Consider the following 19,328-nt stretch of genomic DNA (forward strand, 5'->3'; position numbering starts at 1 on the left):
ATAAACAATTATAAGAAAAATAATGATAATAATAATAATAATAATAATAATAATAATAATAATAATAATAATAATAAAAAATTCACCAAAACATAAACATTCAAACACTATCATTAACATCCTTCCTACAATCTACAAATTCACCAAACTCTGCTGCTTTAGCCTCGAATATCAAAAGAACCATCAATCCTCATCATCTGAAAGCAACCAAGATATAAACTCTGAGCTTTCACTCAGAAAACTGTCACATTGATTCGGGGGGGTGATCCTTTTTCTCATAAGCATCTCAATACAAGGTAACTTTCTTTTACGCCCACTCCGAGGCCTGGATCTGAATCGTTCATCAAATTCCTCGAGATCCCCCTGTTAAAAAACAAATAAAATATGTCGACAGACGTGTTACATCTTGAATATAAGTGCATAAACCATATAAATTGAGAGAAGATAAAAGGATAATTTCTTACAGGCACATAAACATGGCGAAAAGTTTTTTCATGGTTATCCCGCACATGCTTGAAAGCGAATGTCATGCCACAACCAGGTATGCCACACATGAAGGGCCTCAGTTTCAAATGCACTGCATTAATATGCTGCTGCAGATTTGATTTCTGTTTTATCAAGTCAAATATTTAAATCAGTATATTTATGCATTTCTTTATCATCAAAAAAGTAATATAGACCAAAAGTTGAAGCTTATTATAAGGGCTTACAGTGGTAAATGAATGGTCACAACCCTCAAAGTTGCATTTAATTGTAATTGGTAGGTGCTCTTCATGTGTTTGGAGGTGCCGTTTGTAATTTTTCCTTAGTTGCTTAGAACGACAAACCTCACATTTTACATATTGGTGACATGCTCTGATATGTTCCCTGAGGCACTTGATATTGGAAAAAGACTTCATACATTTGGGATCGGCGCAAAATGTTTCTGAAGATTTCAAGACTGAAAAAAGGTGTATAATCCTCCATTAGCTTCAAAACTGAATTTTTAAAAAATTCAAAGAATAAGACACAAACAAAACTTGCCATGTGATTCGGCATGTTTCTGCAACTGAGAAGCATATCTGAACACCTTTTCACACCCAATTTCCTGACAAACATGTTTGTCCTGTCCCTTCTTGCCGTCAGATTCAGGCTTATCCTTGTGAAAATCTCTTACGTGTCTACTAACGTTGCTGTGAACAGAAAACTCCTTATTACAATTTTCTATAGGACATTTGAATAACTTCCCTTCATGTTGGAGCATGTGTCGATTCAAGTGATCTTTCCTTCTATAACTAGCATTGCAGTCATTTACCGGACAAGAGAAGGGCCTCTGCAGATAAATAAGTAATTTGTTCAGTCAAAAAACAAAGCACAACAAGCACTCTCTAGATTGTCTGAAAAATTGCCCTAATTCTCAAACCTCAAAAGAGTGCGTGTTAGAGGCTTGGCTTGACGGAGCTTCTCAGGAGGTCCCCCATCCTGATACTAGTCCAATCAAGATTTACAAGATAGCAAAGCCTCATCGCATTTTGGAATTCTCTCTTTGGGATCCAATGCTTCACACACTTCCACATTAGTTCATAATCTGCAAGATTAACATAAATCAGCAATATGCATGGTGCAAATCACCCAAAAAAAAAAAAAACCTTGTCACAAATTGATTTGATACTACACTTCCATCATTAAGCACAATAATATTGCCCAACGCTGCATATTACTAACCTTAATCAAACGTACTAAGAAAGATTGCCAAACCCTTATTACTATAAAATTTTACCATCTACTAATAAGTAACTTTGAAAATGTAGTTTTATTCAACCCTAGTGACTAGTCTACAACAACAATTCACCAGTGTATTTCATCTAAATACAGTATAGACTGATATTATTTCTGTGCTTAAATTAATCAGGATCCACACACGTAGATTCCAAAGCACTAAATCAACACCATTATGCCTTTAAGTGGCTCTGGGGAAAAATCACCAAACCCAAACCACTTAATGCTTTAACATTTTCACTAGTCATATATACTTCTAGATTATACGCATGTGGGCTTACATTTGAACGGACTGGGTCGCATTGGTCTTGCAAAAAAGATAGTGAGCTCACCATGAAGCAAAATTTGTATCGAAGTAAACCGCCTCAAAATACAAATTTTGCAATCCTCCTAAACTGTTCAAATAAAGACTTGTAAGAAAGAGCAGTATATTTTGTAGTCGTAAGTCGTAACAATTGTCACAATAACCAAGTTGTTGACCCTCTAAACATTCTGGATAATTACAATAAACTATCCTTGAAAATTCAGGTTTCCTAATCAAGGACCTATCACTTGGATCTTGGACAAGAATTTCTCCAATGATAAAGGAACATTTTTTTTTACCAAAATGCCTCTTATTTTTTCCAAAAACTACCCACTTAAAACAATAGAAGGAAATATAAACTGAGTTCCTTTTCTGTAAGAACCCAGAAGACTTCATGTTCTTCATCTAAAAAAGACTGATATATCCCAGATTACTCAGTCAAGACTTCAACTTCCTTAACACCCATGATTATAGCAGAAAAACAAAGATCAAATGCCAAAGCATCAAGTCAGACCATAAATTGCTTCTTGAAAGTACCGACTAATTGGCACAAGATGCTTCGAATAGTGGTGATTTTGAGGCAGTAAGAATAAGAGCTAAAGATATACGGCAGTTTTAAAGGGCTCAAAGAAATAAATGAAGGGCCGTAAACAGAGATTCACACCCACTAAAAATCCAAACCATTAAAAGCTTACACATTTTCACTGCTATAAACTATGTTGGCACTGATTTTCCTCAAAATTGACAAAAATAAGCTAAGTCAACCACCGTTGAATAGCCATCAATCAATTACTAAAATTTAAAGTCACTAATCATAATAAAAAAAAATCAATGAACACAGAAATTAAAGTAGTTCAACTAATTAACACTTCAAAAAATAAAATTTTAGAACATATGAATTAATATATTAAAATATTAAATTACCTCAAAAGAGTGACTAAGCATGTGTTGCTTCAAATGAGCTGGTTTCTTGAAGGTAACACCGCATTCTTCACAAGTATTACAACTCATTTCTCCCTCACCTTCCTCACCTCCAAGCTCTCTCTTCTTTTCCATTTCTTCCTGTTATTACGTATCAAACAAAACAAATCATAATTGAGAAAACATCAACGATATTCAAGGAGAAACGCAAAAAAAGAGATAGATTTTCAAGATGAATCAAGAGAAATACCTTATGATGAGAGATCAAGTGAGAATTCAGGAGTGACTTTTTGGATCTGGAAATACCGCAGAACTCGCAATAATAGCGACGAATATCTCTGAATATTCGACCTATTTCTTCTATCCCCTTGGGTTCTTCTCCCATGGCTGCCGCGGCTATAAAAGTGAGGTTTCTAGGGTTTTCGAATTTCGGCAAGTGATTAAGAGTTAAACGATTTGGGATTTTATAATCAGGCCATCAGGGACTTATTGGTTTGGGCCATTATATGGGTTCATTGTAATGGATTTGGGTTTTTCTTTTGCGAAACAAACATTCCATTAGGCTAAAAGTTTACGGCCCAACTTGTATGAGACCGTCTTAAGGTGAGACGACCTCAAAACAAGAACAGTTCATCTTGTATGATATCGTCCCACCATGAGATGGTTCCATATAATAACCCATTTTTTCAATTGATTACTTTAAGATCATTGATAATCGTTTTAAGGTAATAAGTAATTATTCTAAGACTACAAAAAGTAATTATATTAAAATTATGGGTGATCGCTTTAATGTTATAAATAATCATTTTAAGATAAAAAATATATATTGGGCCAGCCCAATAGAGATGGTATCACCGTGAGACCGTCTCATTTAAGAATTAGTGAAACAAGAAACACATAAGCTAAAAAGTTTCTATTAATGGGCTATTTAACTCAAGTATGAGGCATGTCTCACGGTGAGATCGTCTCTTACAAAAATTTGTGAAGTTTCCATTATCACAAATACAAATTCTTGTGAAGGACGGTCTATCCGAAAGACGCATTAAATATATGGCTAAATAGTCCAATTAATACAAATTAAAGAGAAAAAAATGTGGGCTTCTTGATTTGAAGTCGTCTCTTTAAGAGACGGTCTCTCACAAGAGTAAGTGTTTTATTATTGGGCTATTTATTCAAAGTATGAGGCACCTCTCACGGTTAGATTGTCTCATACAAGAATTTGTGATAAAAGAATACTTGTCTCCTTTAAGTGCGTTAACTCCATTCATAAAAAATAAACCACAAATTCTTGTATAAGACGGTTTCTCCAAGAGACATTCTCCATCATAAGTTGAATAGTCCAACAAATAGAATAATTAGCATATGAGCTCTTTGTTTTGAGGTCGTCTTATCGAGAGATGACCTCTTACAAGAGTAGCTCTTGCTCTTTTTTATAGTAATGGAACATTTTATTTGTGGAAGATTGGTGTTAGAAATACTTTTACATGTGAGAACGAAGGATCTCACATTACAGAATTAGTGAATTGTGAACTTGCATATAATATTTGGTATGTAATCCTTCTAATACTATATGGTTTTGAAAAATAGTAAACCTTATCAAATGTATATGCAAGTCAACGCTCACTACCTATGAGTTTGTGGGCATATAAATCATGGGTATTGCTTAATACGTTTAATGTATGGACTACAAAATTTGTTATTTTAAGTGTAGAGGTCGGTTTGTTTTGAAGTGAATGCCATGATATCATATTTTTCTTACTCGGATTTCACATTAGCGTTGACTTGCATACACACTTGGTGAGAATGACTTGCATACAAATTACAAACCAACGAGTAATAAACGTTGACTTGCATATACACAGTTGATGAGCGTTAACTTGCATACAAACTACAAACCTACGAGTAATGAACATTGACATGCATATATATATATTGGATGAGATTAACTCTTTTAAAAACGATATGGTATTAGGAAAATTATCCACAAAACATTATATACAAGTCGACAATCTAATATTCAGCTATTTTAATAATGTGGTATTCTTTTAACATGTAAATTATTTCTAAGAAATTAGTCAATTACATACATCTAAATCAATTGTTGGTTATTGTGTTGCATTGGAGTGAACGCAAGCCAATATTAATCGTTAGAAATCAGTCAAAAATGTGGAATTAACCAAGTAATCACTATCCATTAATTTTGTCATCCAATTTGGATGGTCTTTTTTGTAGTTGGCTTTACGTGGAATGTTACGCAATTATCTTGCTTTATTCCTACTTGTAGTAAATTATAGGAAGACCATCCAATTGCTCATACCTTAAATGGAAGCTAATCCTTTGATGTGTAATTAGTGTCAATATCGTGTATCGTGTTGTGCTGTTTTTAATCTCGTTATTTGATCGTATATGTGAAAAAATAACTATTAAAATAATATTAGTCATAAGTATTATATCAAAAGGTTATTATGGTATGTTTTGTAAAACATTACTTCAAATTGTTGTTATATTAACTTTTGCAAGTTATTACAAAACTAAAAGCTACTACAAAATAGCACTTGGTGAACACTACTATTGATATGATTAACACTTCAATCATTTTTATGAGTTTGTTAGGAACAAAAATATTTTTCCACATATTATATCTATATAATTAGTAATTTTGTTGCTAATTATAAATAGTTGAGTGATAATTTCTCTAAATGTCATGAAAAAGAATTAAAAATCTGATAATAGTTATAATCACGACCGTAAAACTATTAAAGTAAAGGAGTGATAGAACCAAAGTTACTCTTGATCTCCTACTTTTTTTTGATATGGAGGAGGGTAACGAGGAAGAGAGAATTACTCGTTTAAATAAATCGAATTTTTAGATTATAAAGTAAAAGTAGAAAAAAATTAAGTGAAAATCAAACGCAACACATTTTTTAAAAATAATATTTACTTTATCGTGTATTATTTCATAATGAATCAATTCCGCCTCATAATATTGAAAGCACATCTCATAAGCTAATGGATAAGGATATACCTAAATGAGTAAATCATACAATACTTTTGAAGTTTTAGCAATAAATTTTAGTTCGCCCTTTAATAGTTTGCCAATAAAATTGAATAATGACAAATCTTCTTGTTTGGTAGGTGATAAATTTCTACCTAAAACTCTAAAAGGTCTATGAAATTACTAAATTGGGCAAGTATTGACAAACCAAGCAAACCAACCCTTCAAGGCATAGCATATATGGAAAATAGTTGGTCCCCATCAACATACAACACCCTAAAATCTAAAATGAGAGCACACAAAACAAATTTGTTGAAGATTGATGAGATCAAACTATGCACACAAGTTGTGTGATACAAGTACACAACATATACACATAATCAACACAAGTTAGTTCTTTATCATCAATAATTTTTTTCAGTTTAATTTATACAGTACTCTCTTCAAATTAATTTTTAAATTTGTATGTTTGTTGAGAATTAGTGGAAAGAAACGAGGCATAGAAGAACACGCTCTTAATATTTCTTGTTTGTTTATAAGAAATAGAAATAAAACTTCAAGTTCACATTGTTTAGATCTCTTAAACTCAGTGACGGAGTCACGTAGTGAACAACGAGGTTGTTTGACCTCACTTAAATTTTCAAAATTAAAGTTTTTTGCATATTAAATTTGATAAATATGTCAAATTTACTAATAAAAAATGCAAAAATGATAGTAATTATTTTCAAATAATTGTAATTTGACCTCACTTAACATATTTTCTATTTGTTTTGCTTTACTTAAGTGCGATATTAGAAAAAAATCTAATATATTTCATAAAAAATAAGGACATTACTATTTGTCGCCACCCTTTTCATTTTATCGTCACCCCTCCTAATGAAATTATGAATTTGCCCCTGAACTTTAAAAATTTACAAATATGCCATTGGAGTTAATAACTTTTCATTTTCATTTTTTTTAATTTTTTTTTATTATTTTTATTTATATTATTATTGTTATTATAATTATTATTATTTTTGTTATTATTATTATTATTATTATTAAACCACAATAATAATAATAATAATAATAATAATAATAATAATAATAATAATAATAATAAAAATAATAATAATTATAATAACAAAAATAATAAAAATTTTATAAAAAACAAAAATAAAATTAAAAAAAAAAACAGTCGCACAAAACGTGCGACTCGAGTCGCACGTTCTGTGCGACTGGTTTTTTTTTTTAATTATTTTTTTTTGAATTTCGACTTATAAAATTTCTTTTGTTTAATTAATTCATTTTTTAAGTTATTATTATTATTATTATTATTATTATTATTATTATTATTATTATTATTGTGGTTGTTATTATTATTATTATTAAATTATTATTTTTGTTTTAATTATTATATTTAATTTATATTTTTAAATGTTATTAACCCAAATGAATATGGCGGTAATATTGTTTACATTTATAAATTAACTTCAAAAACTTGAGGGGATTGAACCCATTAGATCAAATGAAAGATCCACCATTGCTCATGAAGAAACCACAATATTTCCTTATAATTGTCAATATATATGGTATTTGAGACCGTCTTTTTTAGAGACCTCTCAATTTGAACCGGCTTAATTTAAATTTATTTTAAATAATGAAACAACATGATGTAATGCACGTGTTTTATTTTTTTTCCCAAATAATTGTTCAACTTTATTATTATTATTATTAAACCACAATAATAATAATAATAATAATAATAATAATAATAATAATAATAATAACAAAAAAAATAATAATTATAATAACAATAATAATAAAAAAATTTTAAAAAACAAAAATAATTTTTTTTTAAAAAAAAAAACAGTCGCACAAAACGTGCGACTGGTTTTTTTTTTTTTTTTTTAATAAATTTTTTTTTTTTGAATTTCGACTTATAAAATTTCTTTTGTTTAATTAATTCATTTTTAAGTTATTATTATTATTATTATTATTATTATTATTATTATTATTATTATTATTATTATTATTATTATTATTATTATTATTATTATTGTGGTTGTTATTATTATTATTAAATTATTCTTTTTGTTTAATTATTATATTTAATTTATATTTTTAAATGTTATTATTATTATTATTATTATTATTATTATTATTATTATTATTATTATTATTATTATTATTATTATTATTATTATTGTGGTTTAATAATAATAATAATAATAATAATAATAATAATAATAATAACAATAATAATAAAAAAAAAAATAAATAAAAATTTAAATGAGGTGTATATTTCTAAATGAGGTGGAATAGTTGTCCACGTAGGACGGTGTGGTCGGCTTGAAGTCATCAATCTTACTGGGGCCGTAAACAAATATTACCGCCATATTCATTTGGGTTAATAACATTTAAAAATATAAATTAAATATAATAATTAAAACAAAAATAATAATAATAATAACAACCACAATAATAATAATAATAATAATAATAATAATAATAATAATAATAATAATAATAATAATAATAATAATAACTTAAAAAATGAATTAATTAAACAAAAGAAATTTTATAAGTCGAAATTCAAAAAAAAAAAATAAAAAAAAAAAACCAGTCGCACAGAACGTGCGACTCGAGTCACTCGACCTTGCGACTGTTTTTTTTTTTTATTATTTTTTTTTTGTTTTTTATAAAATTATTATTATTATTGTTATTATAATTATTATTATTTTTGTTATTATTATTATTATTATTATTATTATTGTGGTTTAATAATAATAATAATAATAATAATAATAATAACAAAAATAATAATAATTATAATAACAATAATAATATAAATAAAAAGAATAAAAAAAAATTAAAAAAATGAAAATAAAAAGTTATTAACTCCAATGGCATATTTGTAAATTTTTAAAATTATGGGGCAAATTCGTAATTTCATTAGGAGGAGAGGTGGCGTTAAAATGAAAAGGGTGGCGACAAATAAGAATCGGCAAAAATAAACATATAAAATAGGAGTAGTAAAAACTTCTAATCACATCTCATGGATTAAATTAAACTACTTTTATTGCTTATCCAATCACTAACACATCACTCAGATAATAATGTAATTGTAGATTGTACTCTTAATAGCCTTAAGGATTCTTCCGTGAAAGCAAAGCCAGACTTATCTTCAATCTTCATCCTGTCTATTTCAAATTTTCCATTTCAACACTCTTTGAAGTGGCCCCCCAATTTCTTGGGTCACTTCACATATTTTTGTTTCTTTCTCCCCATATAAATCTTCAATTTTTTTAGCTTCCATTGTCAATATTCAATTCATGCTTTCTTCTCATATAACCTAAACAATTAAAGAGTTTCTTTGAAGATTACTTAACAAATTTTTGCAGGTGAACATCACAATTTAATTCAATGCAAGGGAATAATATATAATTTACAACAATATAATTTATTGGCATGCATATGTTTAGTATAATAATTCCAAAGATCAACACTTTATTGGTTATACTACTATAATAGGAGTGAGTTGTACTTGTACCCATGATTTTTTGGATTATTTTGACTTATCTGAATCATTTTTAATTTTCCATTTCCATCGTTTAGGGTGTTTGTTAATGGGTAATTGAATTGCATGCATAAAGGTTGCAACTTTGACTTTTATTTAATCTCATTTTAGTTCTTGGGTAGGTTTGTTTGTTGCCAAATTGAGTGATTATGGTAATTGGTTATTGGGTCTTTTACACAATCTCAATTTGATAAGCTGATGATCACAATTAAGTGATTAAGGTGCTTAATCATTGGGTCTTTGTTGGGAAGGTTTATCCCACTCCATAATTAAAGATGTGTGCATACTTTATAAGTTATCGGAACCCTTCTTCCTGTTGCGATGTGATTTTAGGATAGTATATATCTTTTTGGCTTATCATGTTTTCCGATAATATGCTCACATTCACAATAAGTTCTTTGAAGTTATGAACTCAGAAAAAGGGTTATTGTAATTCATTATAACTGTTTACATGATGATCCACTTTTTTGTGATTGCTATTTTTGGCAATTTTGGGTGTGATTTATGATTTTACTAAATATGGATACAGATTCTGCAATTTTCAGAAGATTGATTGAAGATTAATGTGTTAAAGCAGCAATGGGTGGATATTGTTTCTTGCTACTCCTAGTAATTGGTTCATGTACTCTGTATAATTCTTATGGGATTGGAAGGTTCATTAAACAGAATGAAACAGCAGCACTCATAGTGGAGACTTCATCTGGGGGCAGGCAGATTCCAGATACATTGTTTGGGATATTTTTTGAGGTCAGTTCAGTCCCTTGAAAGATTTGATTTTTATGTATATATCCGAATGCAATAATGGCTCTTTTTGCTGTTTGTCAAGTTTGGTTTATTTTGTATGCTATATTGATACTTTTGGGAAAGCAAGTGATAGAATGTATAACTTATCTTAACAACCATCTACTTTTGTTTGAGTATATCTTATTGAAATAATGATAGAATTGTTAAAGTATATACGATATCCTAGGGCCTCAACCATCAGCTTAAGCTTTTGGTCGAGTCGATTATTTGGCATGGTATCAGAAGCCAGCGTGACAAGAGGTAACGGGTTCGAATCTCAACCACTCCTCATTCAAAGTGGAATATTCAGCGCATGTGCGCATCCACAGTTCTAGCCCAATGGGCTCTCATGTGAGGGGCGTGTTAGAGTATATAAGATATCCTGATGCCTAAACCATCATCTTAAGCTTTTGGTTGAGTTGGTTCCTTGACAAGAAGGTTATGGGTTTGAATCTCATCCACCTCTCGTTTCAAGTGTAAGAGGGCATGTGGTGCATTGACACATCTTTCCCAATGGGCTTTCGTGTGAGGGGACGTAATAGAATATAGTATAACATATCCTGTGGCCTCAAGATCAATATCAACTTAAGATTTTGGGTTGAGTTGATTCTTTGACGGTTAGTCAACATGTTAAATGCCAATACAAGTTTATGATGATGAAAAATGTGGATAGGAATTAGTGGATCCTAATCTTTTGGGATAAAGGCTTCGATGTTGTATTTTTGTGGATGATGAATATGCGAAATGCTATATATGCAGGAAATTAATCATGCTGGATCTGGTGGCCTTTGGGCTGAATTAGTGAGTAACAGAGGTATGTTCTATGTCCTTGAGTCAAATTAGAGTCGGCCTTTTCTACTTTGGTTGTTGAGCTTAACAGATTCTCCCGCCCAAACCCTTTTCAATCAGCACTATAAATGGTGTGCTGTTATGCTAGTATCAAATTGCAAATTTTCTTATATATGTGAAAGCAATGTCAAATTCACAATTTCGGTTTGTTGCTTAATCCTAATTCCTAACCAAACTCCAAAACATTGTTATCTGGCTATATTTTAAAATTGGACCATCTTAATTCTCAATTTGAACCAATATGTTTCTATATGTAACCAAGATTGCCAACTGTTCTGTTTGTTTTATGGTTAAGTCATAATCCATTTAGTGAACATTTCTATACCATAGCAGAAACTTGGTTGAATGGCTGTACTAAATTACCGGACTACTGAGGTTTAGCTAATTGCATATCAATTTTCTTATAGTTAGTCAGTTAACAACAGAAAAGCTCACCACTTTTGTAGATGTGTTTCTTATGAAGCTCGGGTGGGGAATATAAAGTTGAAGTAGGGTAGCTACAGTCTGTTCCTTGCGGTCGAAGCTATTGCATTGATAGGCAGGGCTTGCCGGTACAATAAAGCAGTCAATTGGGATGCCCCCCCCCCCCCGACCTATACCTATAACTTTTGCAAACAAACCCAGCTCTTCCAAGTTTCATTAGACCCCTAAATCTTGGGACAGAAATTTCCCCCAAAAAGATAGGACAAAGATCTCATGGTAATGACGTGCATTTGAAAGTTTGGAAAGTGGGCTTCGTCCAACTCATGTAGAAAATAATTAAATAAAACATTCCGTTACCCCAACGCCATTAAGTGGCTTCCACATAGGGTGGGGTTTGGGAGGGTTTGATGTATACCACCTTACCCTTGTTAATTACAAAACTAAAGAAGTTGTTCCGATTGACCCTTGGCAGCATACGTCATGTGCAATTTAATGTACATAAGTGCACATGATGAATCATTTTACTTTAGTCCATTTTACTTGCGTAGTTGTGTGTAATCTAGAAAATTTGTGACTTTAGGTTTTGAAGCTGGAGGTCATCACACTCCGTCAAACATCAAGCCTTGGTCAATAATCGGAGATGACTCAACTATAACTGTTGTTACGGAGCTTTCATCATGCTTTGAGCGCAACAAAATGGCTCTTCGGATGGATGTTTTATGTGACGATTCTGGTCCCAACGCTTGTCCAAATGGAGGTGTAGGAGTCTATAACCCTGGATTTTGGGGGATGGTAAGTGACAGGAATCTAGACCCCAAATGGAAAATCTTTCAGTATTGTTTTAGAAGGCCAGAAAGTACAAAAATCATAGCTAATTAAGTAACAATAGGTTAAGTTCAATTCAACAAAGTTTTGTAAAGTTAGGCAAGAAAATAAGTTAAATTTAGCAAAAATCAGCTTGAGAATACACCCTTAAATCACATAGATATAGTTTTTTTGTGGTGGTTTATTTATATTTTTTCCTTGCTTGGTATTGCAGAACATTGAACAAGGGAAGACATATAAAGTAGTCTTCTATATTCGATCAAAAGGATCAATCGATGTTGATGTGTCATTGACTAGCTCAAATGGAGGGGAAGTGCTCGCTACCATGAATGTTGTGTAAGAACTGTACCTTTGTGGAAGGTCTATATATAGTTTAGAAGTAAGAATCTCTTTTTATGCATGCATTCTTAATCTAGAAGATTATGGTGGCAGCGCCAATGAAACACAAGTTACTGATTGGAAAAGGATGGAGGTTATGCTCGAAGCCAAAAGTTCTAATTCAAATTCAAGGCTTCAGTTAACATCCAAAAGAAAGGGAGTACTTTGGATTGATCAAGTGTCTGCGATGCCAACAGATACATATAAGGTAGATACAATTATACTAGCAAATTGCATCAACCGGGTTGGGTCAATATCAGGTGTTGATGATTTTAGGTTGGGTTAAGTCTGATTCGGGGCCTACAGATAGGTGGGTTTGGGTTGAGTCGGGTTAGTTTATCTTTTCAATATTTTAATTATGTTAATAATTGCGTGAGTTTGGGTCGAGTTGGATTAGGCTAGGTTACACCTTTTTAATCTTTTAAGTATGTCAATTATTGTAGTTGAAATGTTTAAATTTAAAGTTTCTAATTGCAAATGTTAAAAAGGCTATACATTGAGGTGTTCAAAACAGACCAACCTTGTAACCAAACCCGACTTTGCCGCGACTTCAAAATGAATTTAAAAACCAATGTGGACAAAAAACCCGATTTAAATTGACTTGAAACACTAAAAATTGACTTGATGACCCAAATGAACCTGTTAGTGCAAGTGCCAATTCTCCTTGTGTACGAGATGATTTTGATCATCTCATAGCCCATTCCATGGCTTGCACTTTGGAGAAGGATGACGTGTATACAATGGGACATGGGGGATTGATATTTGGATCACTACATGTGGCGATCAATAAGCTAGATGTCTTGAAAAACTTCCAGATAGTGCATCGGAGAGAAGAAATATTATGCATAAACATGTGCATACCTAGTTATAATTTTCTTTTTGTTAGGATTTTCTCTTGTACTTGAGCACACTACTTTGTTCATACAGGGGCATGGATTCCGTAAGGACCTCTTTGAAAAACTTGTTGCAATGGAACCAAGATTTCTCAGATTCCCAGGTAACTTTGTTAAACTTGTTATTTAATGCAAGTATTTCGATATGTGGCGTGTTGGCCTTCACTTTTTTCTAAGATGTACATGTCAACGATTTTGTAACATTCTTATTTATTTTATCTAAGTATTCTTACCTGAAATTCCCTATCAGGTGGCTGTTTCGTTGAAGGCGAATGGCTAAGAAATGCTTTCCGTTGGAAAGAAACTGTTGGTCCGTGGGAGAACAGGCCAGGACATTTTGGAGATGTTTGGATGTACTGGACTGATGATGGACTTGGGTATTTCGAATTCCTCCAAGTAGGACTTGTGAACATTTTTCTATCTATAATGTCCCTTACCCATCAACTGTACACTGAAGCATGGCTAAATGTTGTGTTTGTAATGTTGGTAGTTGGCCGAAGATCTTGGGGCAGCCCCAGTTTGGGTAATTAATAATGGTATGAATTATGGGTAGTAAAGATTTTGTGTATTTGTTGAATTTCTTCTCTACTGTCTTAATTTTCCTTTTTTTGATGGTCATGTATATTCTATTCCGACTACCATAGGAATTGCGCATCAAGATCAAGTTGAAACATCGGTGATTTCTCCATTTGTGCAAGTATGTTTTCTATACATTGTTCCACGTGAACATTACTCTACTCATCGGTTTTTCAGTTCGCTATGAATTATATTAGTTCCTTTTAGTTTAATAACTGGAGAGTGCCCCACTTGTGAAATTACTCTTGTTAAATCTTAAGCAACACATGAAAAAGGTGAGTTTGGGTTACTTATAAGCTCAAAGGAGGTGTCCCAAAGTCATTCGGAGAGGGACTGTCTTGCAAGCTAATGAAAACTTTTTTTTTTCTCATTTTCTCTAATGTGGGACAATTTTCAACACCCTCTCGCATCCCTCGCCACATGCGAGTATTTTTAATGTTAAAACATATTGGAAATGAGGCATATGCTCGACCCATCATGTAAGACTATCATAATAGACTTCGTTTACCTATCATTTGAAGTTTGAGTATACACACATCATATGAATTCCGTACTTCTCAGCATGGCTTTATTGAAAGTCAAACTTGAGAACCACCTCCATGAACCGATGATCAAGTCTTTCTATTGATGATAACTTTATTCTTGGATGTAGGAAATGCTAGACAGCATAGAGTTTGCTAGAGGTGATCCTTCTTCTCAATGGGGTTCCCTTCGAGCTGCAATGGGTCATCCAGAGCCTTTTGAGCTCAAATACATTGCTATTGGTAATGAAGATTGTGGAAAACCATATTATCGAGGTACACTTTTGTTAACCCCTTCTGCACTTAAGTGATTTCTTTTCAGCATTTTTTGCAAACCCTCTTATGTAGTCAATTTTGTCATTGTATGCTTCCCACCTTTGACGATTATGTTTTTCCTATATAGTGAAAAGTTATAGGAGTATTCTTATTCTACGACTACTATCTAGCAAATGTTCTTGGTTGAATAGACGTTTTTCTGTTCTTGTGATATCAATGCTTCCCAGAAATAAGTCCTGTGGTATTAGGGGTTATCTAACATCTATGTTACTTGGACTCGGGTACTGATGTCGGATACTGGTACGTGTCCAAGTGTCGGATACGTCAAAATATTCAATTTTACGCCTAAAATGAAGTGTCTAAGTGCCATACCAATATCCGAGCATCAAAGATGGAACACGGGTACGTGAAGCAAAATGAAGAGTCCGAGTAACATAGTCTAACATTATGCTGATCATTGAAAGTCGAGATTCATTCTCTTAATTCTTTATACTTTAATCAGGAAATTACCTCAAGTTTTTCGCTGCATTAAGAAAAGCCTATCCAGATATCCAAGTAATATCAAATTGTGATGGCTCATCCACTCCATTGGATCATCCAGCCGATATGTATGATTTTCATGTAAAGTCTCGACATTTCCCTCTGCTTATGTTACTGGTGTATGTCTGACATCAATAGCAACTGAATGACAAATACCCTTTCATGTCTTGAATTTCGACAGATATACACATCTGCAAATGATATGTTCTCTAAGTATCATAAGTTTGACAATACACGGCGTAATGGGCCAAAGGTACATGAGTAAAGGATTTTTTTGCTAATCTTAGTTTAAAACGGAATTTTCTCATTACTTTGTCCTCTGTTCAGGCTTTTGTAAGTGAGTATGCTGTTACCGGAAAAGATGCTGGCACCGGAAGCCTTCTTGCTGCGTTGGCCGAAGCTGCATTCCTTATCGGAATAGAGAAAAATAGGCAAGTACAACATTTAATTAGCCTTGTTAGCTAGCTGAACGACATGTTTTTCCTTCTAGCCCATTTAACTGGTGGATAGTGTGCAAGGTCTATACTCCATACATTCATATCTCCTGTGTACTCATAGTGCAAAAATATGGTTCCACTTTCGGCCACAGTCGAAAAACGAATTTCGCAGTCAATGGCTCAATGCGGCCTATAGCATATAAGCATATACACATTTATTCGATGTGAATTCAAAAACTTGATACGGTCGTGATATGGTACTGCGGTTTCGTTTTCGTACTATGTGTGACCTGCCCTAGGATGATCTTCCTTCTCATTCCAAAACTGTGTTTTTGAAGTACTAGAAATCCCCATATTGCTATCATAGTGAGTCCGTGGATCTATATGTCCCGTAGTGAGCAGTCCCAACCCAATTTCAAAAATGCTATATTCATTTTATTTGTTCGGTGGGGGTGGAGATAGAATTGTCCTTCGCTTGTGGGCTCCCAGAATCATACAACAAAATAGTAGGTATTTTGCATTCTCCTTTTGAACTTTCGACATTTACCAGGTGAAGAGAGTCTGAAATAGGTGCTTGGGTAGAGTTCTTTATATGTTTATAGTCTGTCACATGATTCACTAATCTCCTTGTGAATCGTGTAAAAAACGAATGATGGTCGGTTTTGGGCTATTTTAGGGTCATTTTGAGCGAAAGGCGAATTAACTAGCGAATTATGACACATCTTTATACCCACATAATTTTCTGAGCATATATTTGTACATCTATACTCATAATCTTCCGGCGCTAAAAAGTAGTTGTATTTTGAGTGCAGTGATGTTGTTCAAATGGCAAGCTATGCTCCTCTTTTTGTGAATACGAATGATAGACGATGGAACCCTGATGCAATTGTTTATGATTCCTCACGTGTCTATGGTACACCTAGCTACTGGATGCAACTGTATTTCGCAAAATCCAGTGGGGCAACTCTTCTCAAAACCGCACTTCAAGCTAGTTCATCTGCTTCTCTAGTTGCCTCTGCGATTAGTTGGAAAAGTGCAACAGACAACAAGGATTACATAACTGTCAAGGTTTGGAACTTTATATTTACACTAATTTTTTATTAAGGCCGTGTCGCCATGAGACGACTTCAATTGGGTCAGCCCAAACTATTTAATAAAAATTGCTTCCTGTACAAGTGTGAATTCAGATTTCAATTTTTTTTTACTAATGGACCTTCTGTATGGACCCGTCTCACGGTGAGACGGTCTCATTCTCATACAAGATTTGCTGAGTTATAATCATAGCAACGACACTTGGGACACTCCTTTAGAATCCTACCCTTTGCATAGTTCGTATAAGTATAACACATACCACATACCATTTTATTTTCTGAAGTTGCTGGAAATGAGATGAGGATACCCTGAGTCAGAAATTTTCCGGTGACAACCGTTTGTGATCTTTAGTATTTACATAGCTTTGTTGGTTTACTAAAGGTTGTTACCTTTTTGAGGGGGCTGAACTTATTTCATAGGCTTAGTTACTTTTTGGAGCGTCGCAATCATTTCACAGGTGTAACTACTTTTAAGGGCATCACAATCTTTTCACAGGCTTAACTACTTTTTAGGGCATAACTCGTTTTTGAACAAGCTTGATTCATCTAACATGATTGCAATCTCGATGATTCAGTATAATTCTCGGCTGTGAGACGAATGTTTTTCGTGATGGTTCAGTATTTAAAGTTTACTTGCTTTTTGACCCGTGGCTTGACCAGAATTTACTAGAACCCCCCGACAAACACCCTGATAGTGGAACTATTTTTTGTTTTTCTGATATATGTTACGGAGACGACGGTTTTTTCCATGAATCTGAATCTGACTGAGATTTATGGTTGTTGCAGATTGTGAATTTCGCTAGTAGTTATGTGAACCTCAAGTTGTCTATTGGTGTCAATGGAAATTCTGTCCGGCTAGCTGGGTCAAAGAAGACTGTTATGTCTTCTACAAATGTAATGGATGAAAATTCGTTTCAAAGTCCTGAGAAGGTAATATATGAAACCATAACTTAAGCATATCCGATATTTACTCAACCTTGTAACCGAACCCAACTTGACCCGACTTCAGATTGAATTGAAAACTATATAAAAATTAATTTGGACACAAGACTTGACTTTAAACCGATCCGAAACACCTGATCAGAAATTGACCCGTTGACCTGAATGAACACTTCTAAGCATACATGCCATTATTGATGATTAGTTGCTGATGATTCTCCGTGTAATGTGCATTTTACTCGATCGAGTACTCGAGCGCTCGACAAACATTCCACAACCATGTAGCATTATAGAACTTTCCTAACGTACTCTAAATACTCCAAGAGTACTTGAGTCTCAATGACATAGGTCTTTCTGCAACTAAAATTTCGTAAGATCTTATAATGCTCAAATCAATCAAAAACATACGTTTTGCATCGTTGAACACTAATAAGAGCATTTGGCAACAGTTAGTAATTTGAGCTACTTATCAATCTTCTATGGTCTTGATTATTTGCTTGCAGGTAGTTCCATCTTCTACCGAATTCACTATAACTGGCAGAGACACGAATATCGTGCTCCAGCCATATTCTTTCACATCATTTGACGTCGTACAAGAACATTCAAGTCATCTGTTAATCAAAGAAGCAAATTCTGGCCTTGAATCTTCTTTCTAAGTCGATTCACACACATTTCACACACATTTTACACACACGAAACTAAATAATATACCGTTGTATTCAAACGATCGTCATTTTCAGTAAGAAGTCCGGTTCTCGGATCTTGGCTCTAGGGTTTGGTTCAATTCTAGTCCAAAAGCTTTATATCAAGTTGGTTTTTTTCTTACACTTCATTTATTTCAGGTGCATTAATTGTATTGTGTTATTTGTATATAACTTCATAGTTTATGTAACTTTCAAGGTTGGGCTAATGAGCCTAACATATGTAGATGTCATTCTGATCTAATGAATAAAAGAAAAAGAAGAAAAAACCTTTGAAGTGAGTAGTTTTCCCTTTCCTTTTTTTGTCTTTGTTTATTTGAATTGTTCTATTTTAGGGACACATAATTATTTATTTGCAAGTCTTGTATGAAATCGTCTCTCTACGAGACAAGTCTATATAGTCGTTTATCTTATTGATTATTTTAAGATTGTAATTAATTATTTTTTGAACTCATCACTTCTTCCTTATTTTCTCTCTCAAATAATTAAAAATACATTACTTAATTTATTTAATTGACTTGTATTTCCAAAAGTGTGTTTTTTATGCAAACTAATGAGG

General features: G+C 32.7%; 2 protein-coding genes across 4 annotated transcripts; one reads left to right on the top strand and one right to left on the bottom strand.

The window, feature by feature from the left end:
• Window positions 1–23: 23 nt before the first annotated feature.
• LOC130801156 (transcription factor IIIA-like) lies at window positions 24–3,429 on the bottom strand. The gene is made up of 6 exons (XM_057664933.1): window positions 3,234–3,429; window positions 2,987–3,124; window positions 1,024–1,312; window positions 711–940; window positions 465–608; window positions 24–363 (listed from the first exon to the last, which is right to left on the bottom strand). The coding sequence occupies exons 1-6, from the start codon at window positions 3,366–3,368 to the stop codon at window positions 184–186; spliced, it is 1,116 nt and encodes a 371-aa protein (XP_057520916.1). The 5' UTR covers window positions 3,369–3,429; the 3' UTR covers window positions 24–183.
• Window positions 3,430–9,042: 5,613 nt separating this feature from the next.
• LOC130800920 (alpha-L-arabinofuranosidase 1-like) lies at window positions 9,043–19,050 on the top strand. Of its 3 annotated transcripts, none has more exons than XM_057664676.1 (17): window positions 9,043–9,493; window positions 10,067–10,284; window positions 11,080–11,134; window positions 12,173–12,384; window positions 12,632–12,753; window positions 12,850–13,003; window positions 13,723–13,792; window positions 13,939–14,084; window positions 14,179–14,224; window positions 14,333–14,385; window positions 14,917–15,061; window positions 15,564–15,682; window positions 15,783–15,854; window positions 15,929–16,032; window positions 16,851–17,106; window positions 17,916–18,059; window positions 18,572–19,050. In XM_057664676.1, exons 2-17 carry the CDS (start codon window positions 10,117–10,119, stop codon window positions 18,722–18,724), a joined length of 2,019 nt encoding a protein of 672 aa, XP_057520659.1. In that variant the 5' UTR covers window positions 9,043–9,493; window positions 10,067–10,116; the 3' UTR covers window positions 18,725–19,050. The 3 variants fall into 3 exon arrangements, with proteins under 3 accessions (XP_057520659.1, XP_057520653.1, XP_057520645.1); XM_057664670.1 differs by having other exon boundaries at window positions 9,043–9,361; XM_057664662.1 differs by lacking the exon at window positions 9,043–9,493 and adding an exon at window positions 9,520–9,613.
• The last annotated feature ends 278 nt before the right edge of the window (window positions 19,051–19,328 follow it).

Source organism: Amaranthus tricolor, chromosome 1 (assembly GCF_026212465.1).
Source record: "Amaranthus tricolor cultivar Red isolate AtriRed21 chromosome 1, ASM2621246v1, whole genome shotgun sequence".
Classification (NCBI taxonomy): Eukaryota; Viridiplantae; Streptophyta; class Magnoliopsida; order Caryophyllales; family Amaranthaceae; genus Amaranthus; species Amaranthus tricolor.

Bases quoted from the DNA above. Each gene is read 5' to 3' on its own strand.
- LOC130801156 (XM_057664933.1), bottom strand. From the start codon at position 3,368: ATGGGAGAAGAACCCAAGGGGATAGAAGAAATAGGTCGAATATTCAGA. The intron at 3,125-3,233 runs GTATTTCTCTTG...ACGTAATAACAG, and splicing joins ACTTGATCTCTCATCATAAG to GAAGAAATGGAAAAGAAGAG. The intron at 364-464 runs GTAAGAAATTAT...GTTTTTTAACAG, and splicing joins TTCGCCATGTTTATGTGCCT to GGGGATCTCGAGGAATTTGA.
- LOC130800920 (XM_057664676.1), top strand. From the start codon at position 10,117: ATGGGTGGATATTGTTTCTTGCTACTCCTAGTAATTGGTTCATGTACT. The intron at 13,004-13,722 runs GTAGATACAATT...TTGTTCATACAG, and splicing joins TGCCAACAGATACATATAAG to GGGCATGGATTCCGTAAGGA. The intron at 18,060-18,571 runs GTAATATATGAA...ATTTGCTTGCAG, and splicing joins CGTTTCAAAGTCCTGAGAAG to GTAGTTCCATCTTCTACCGA.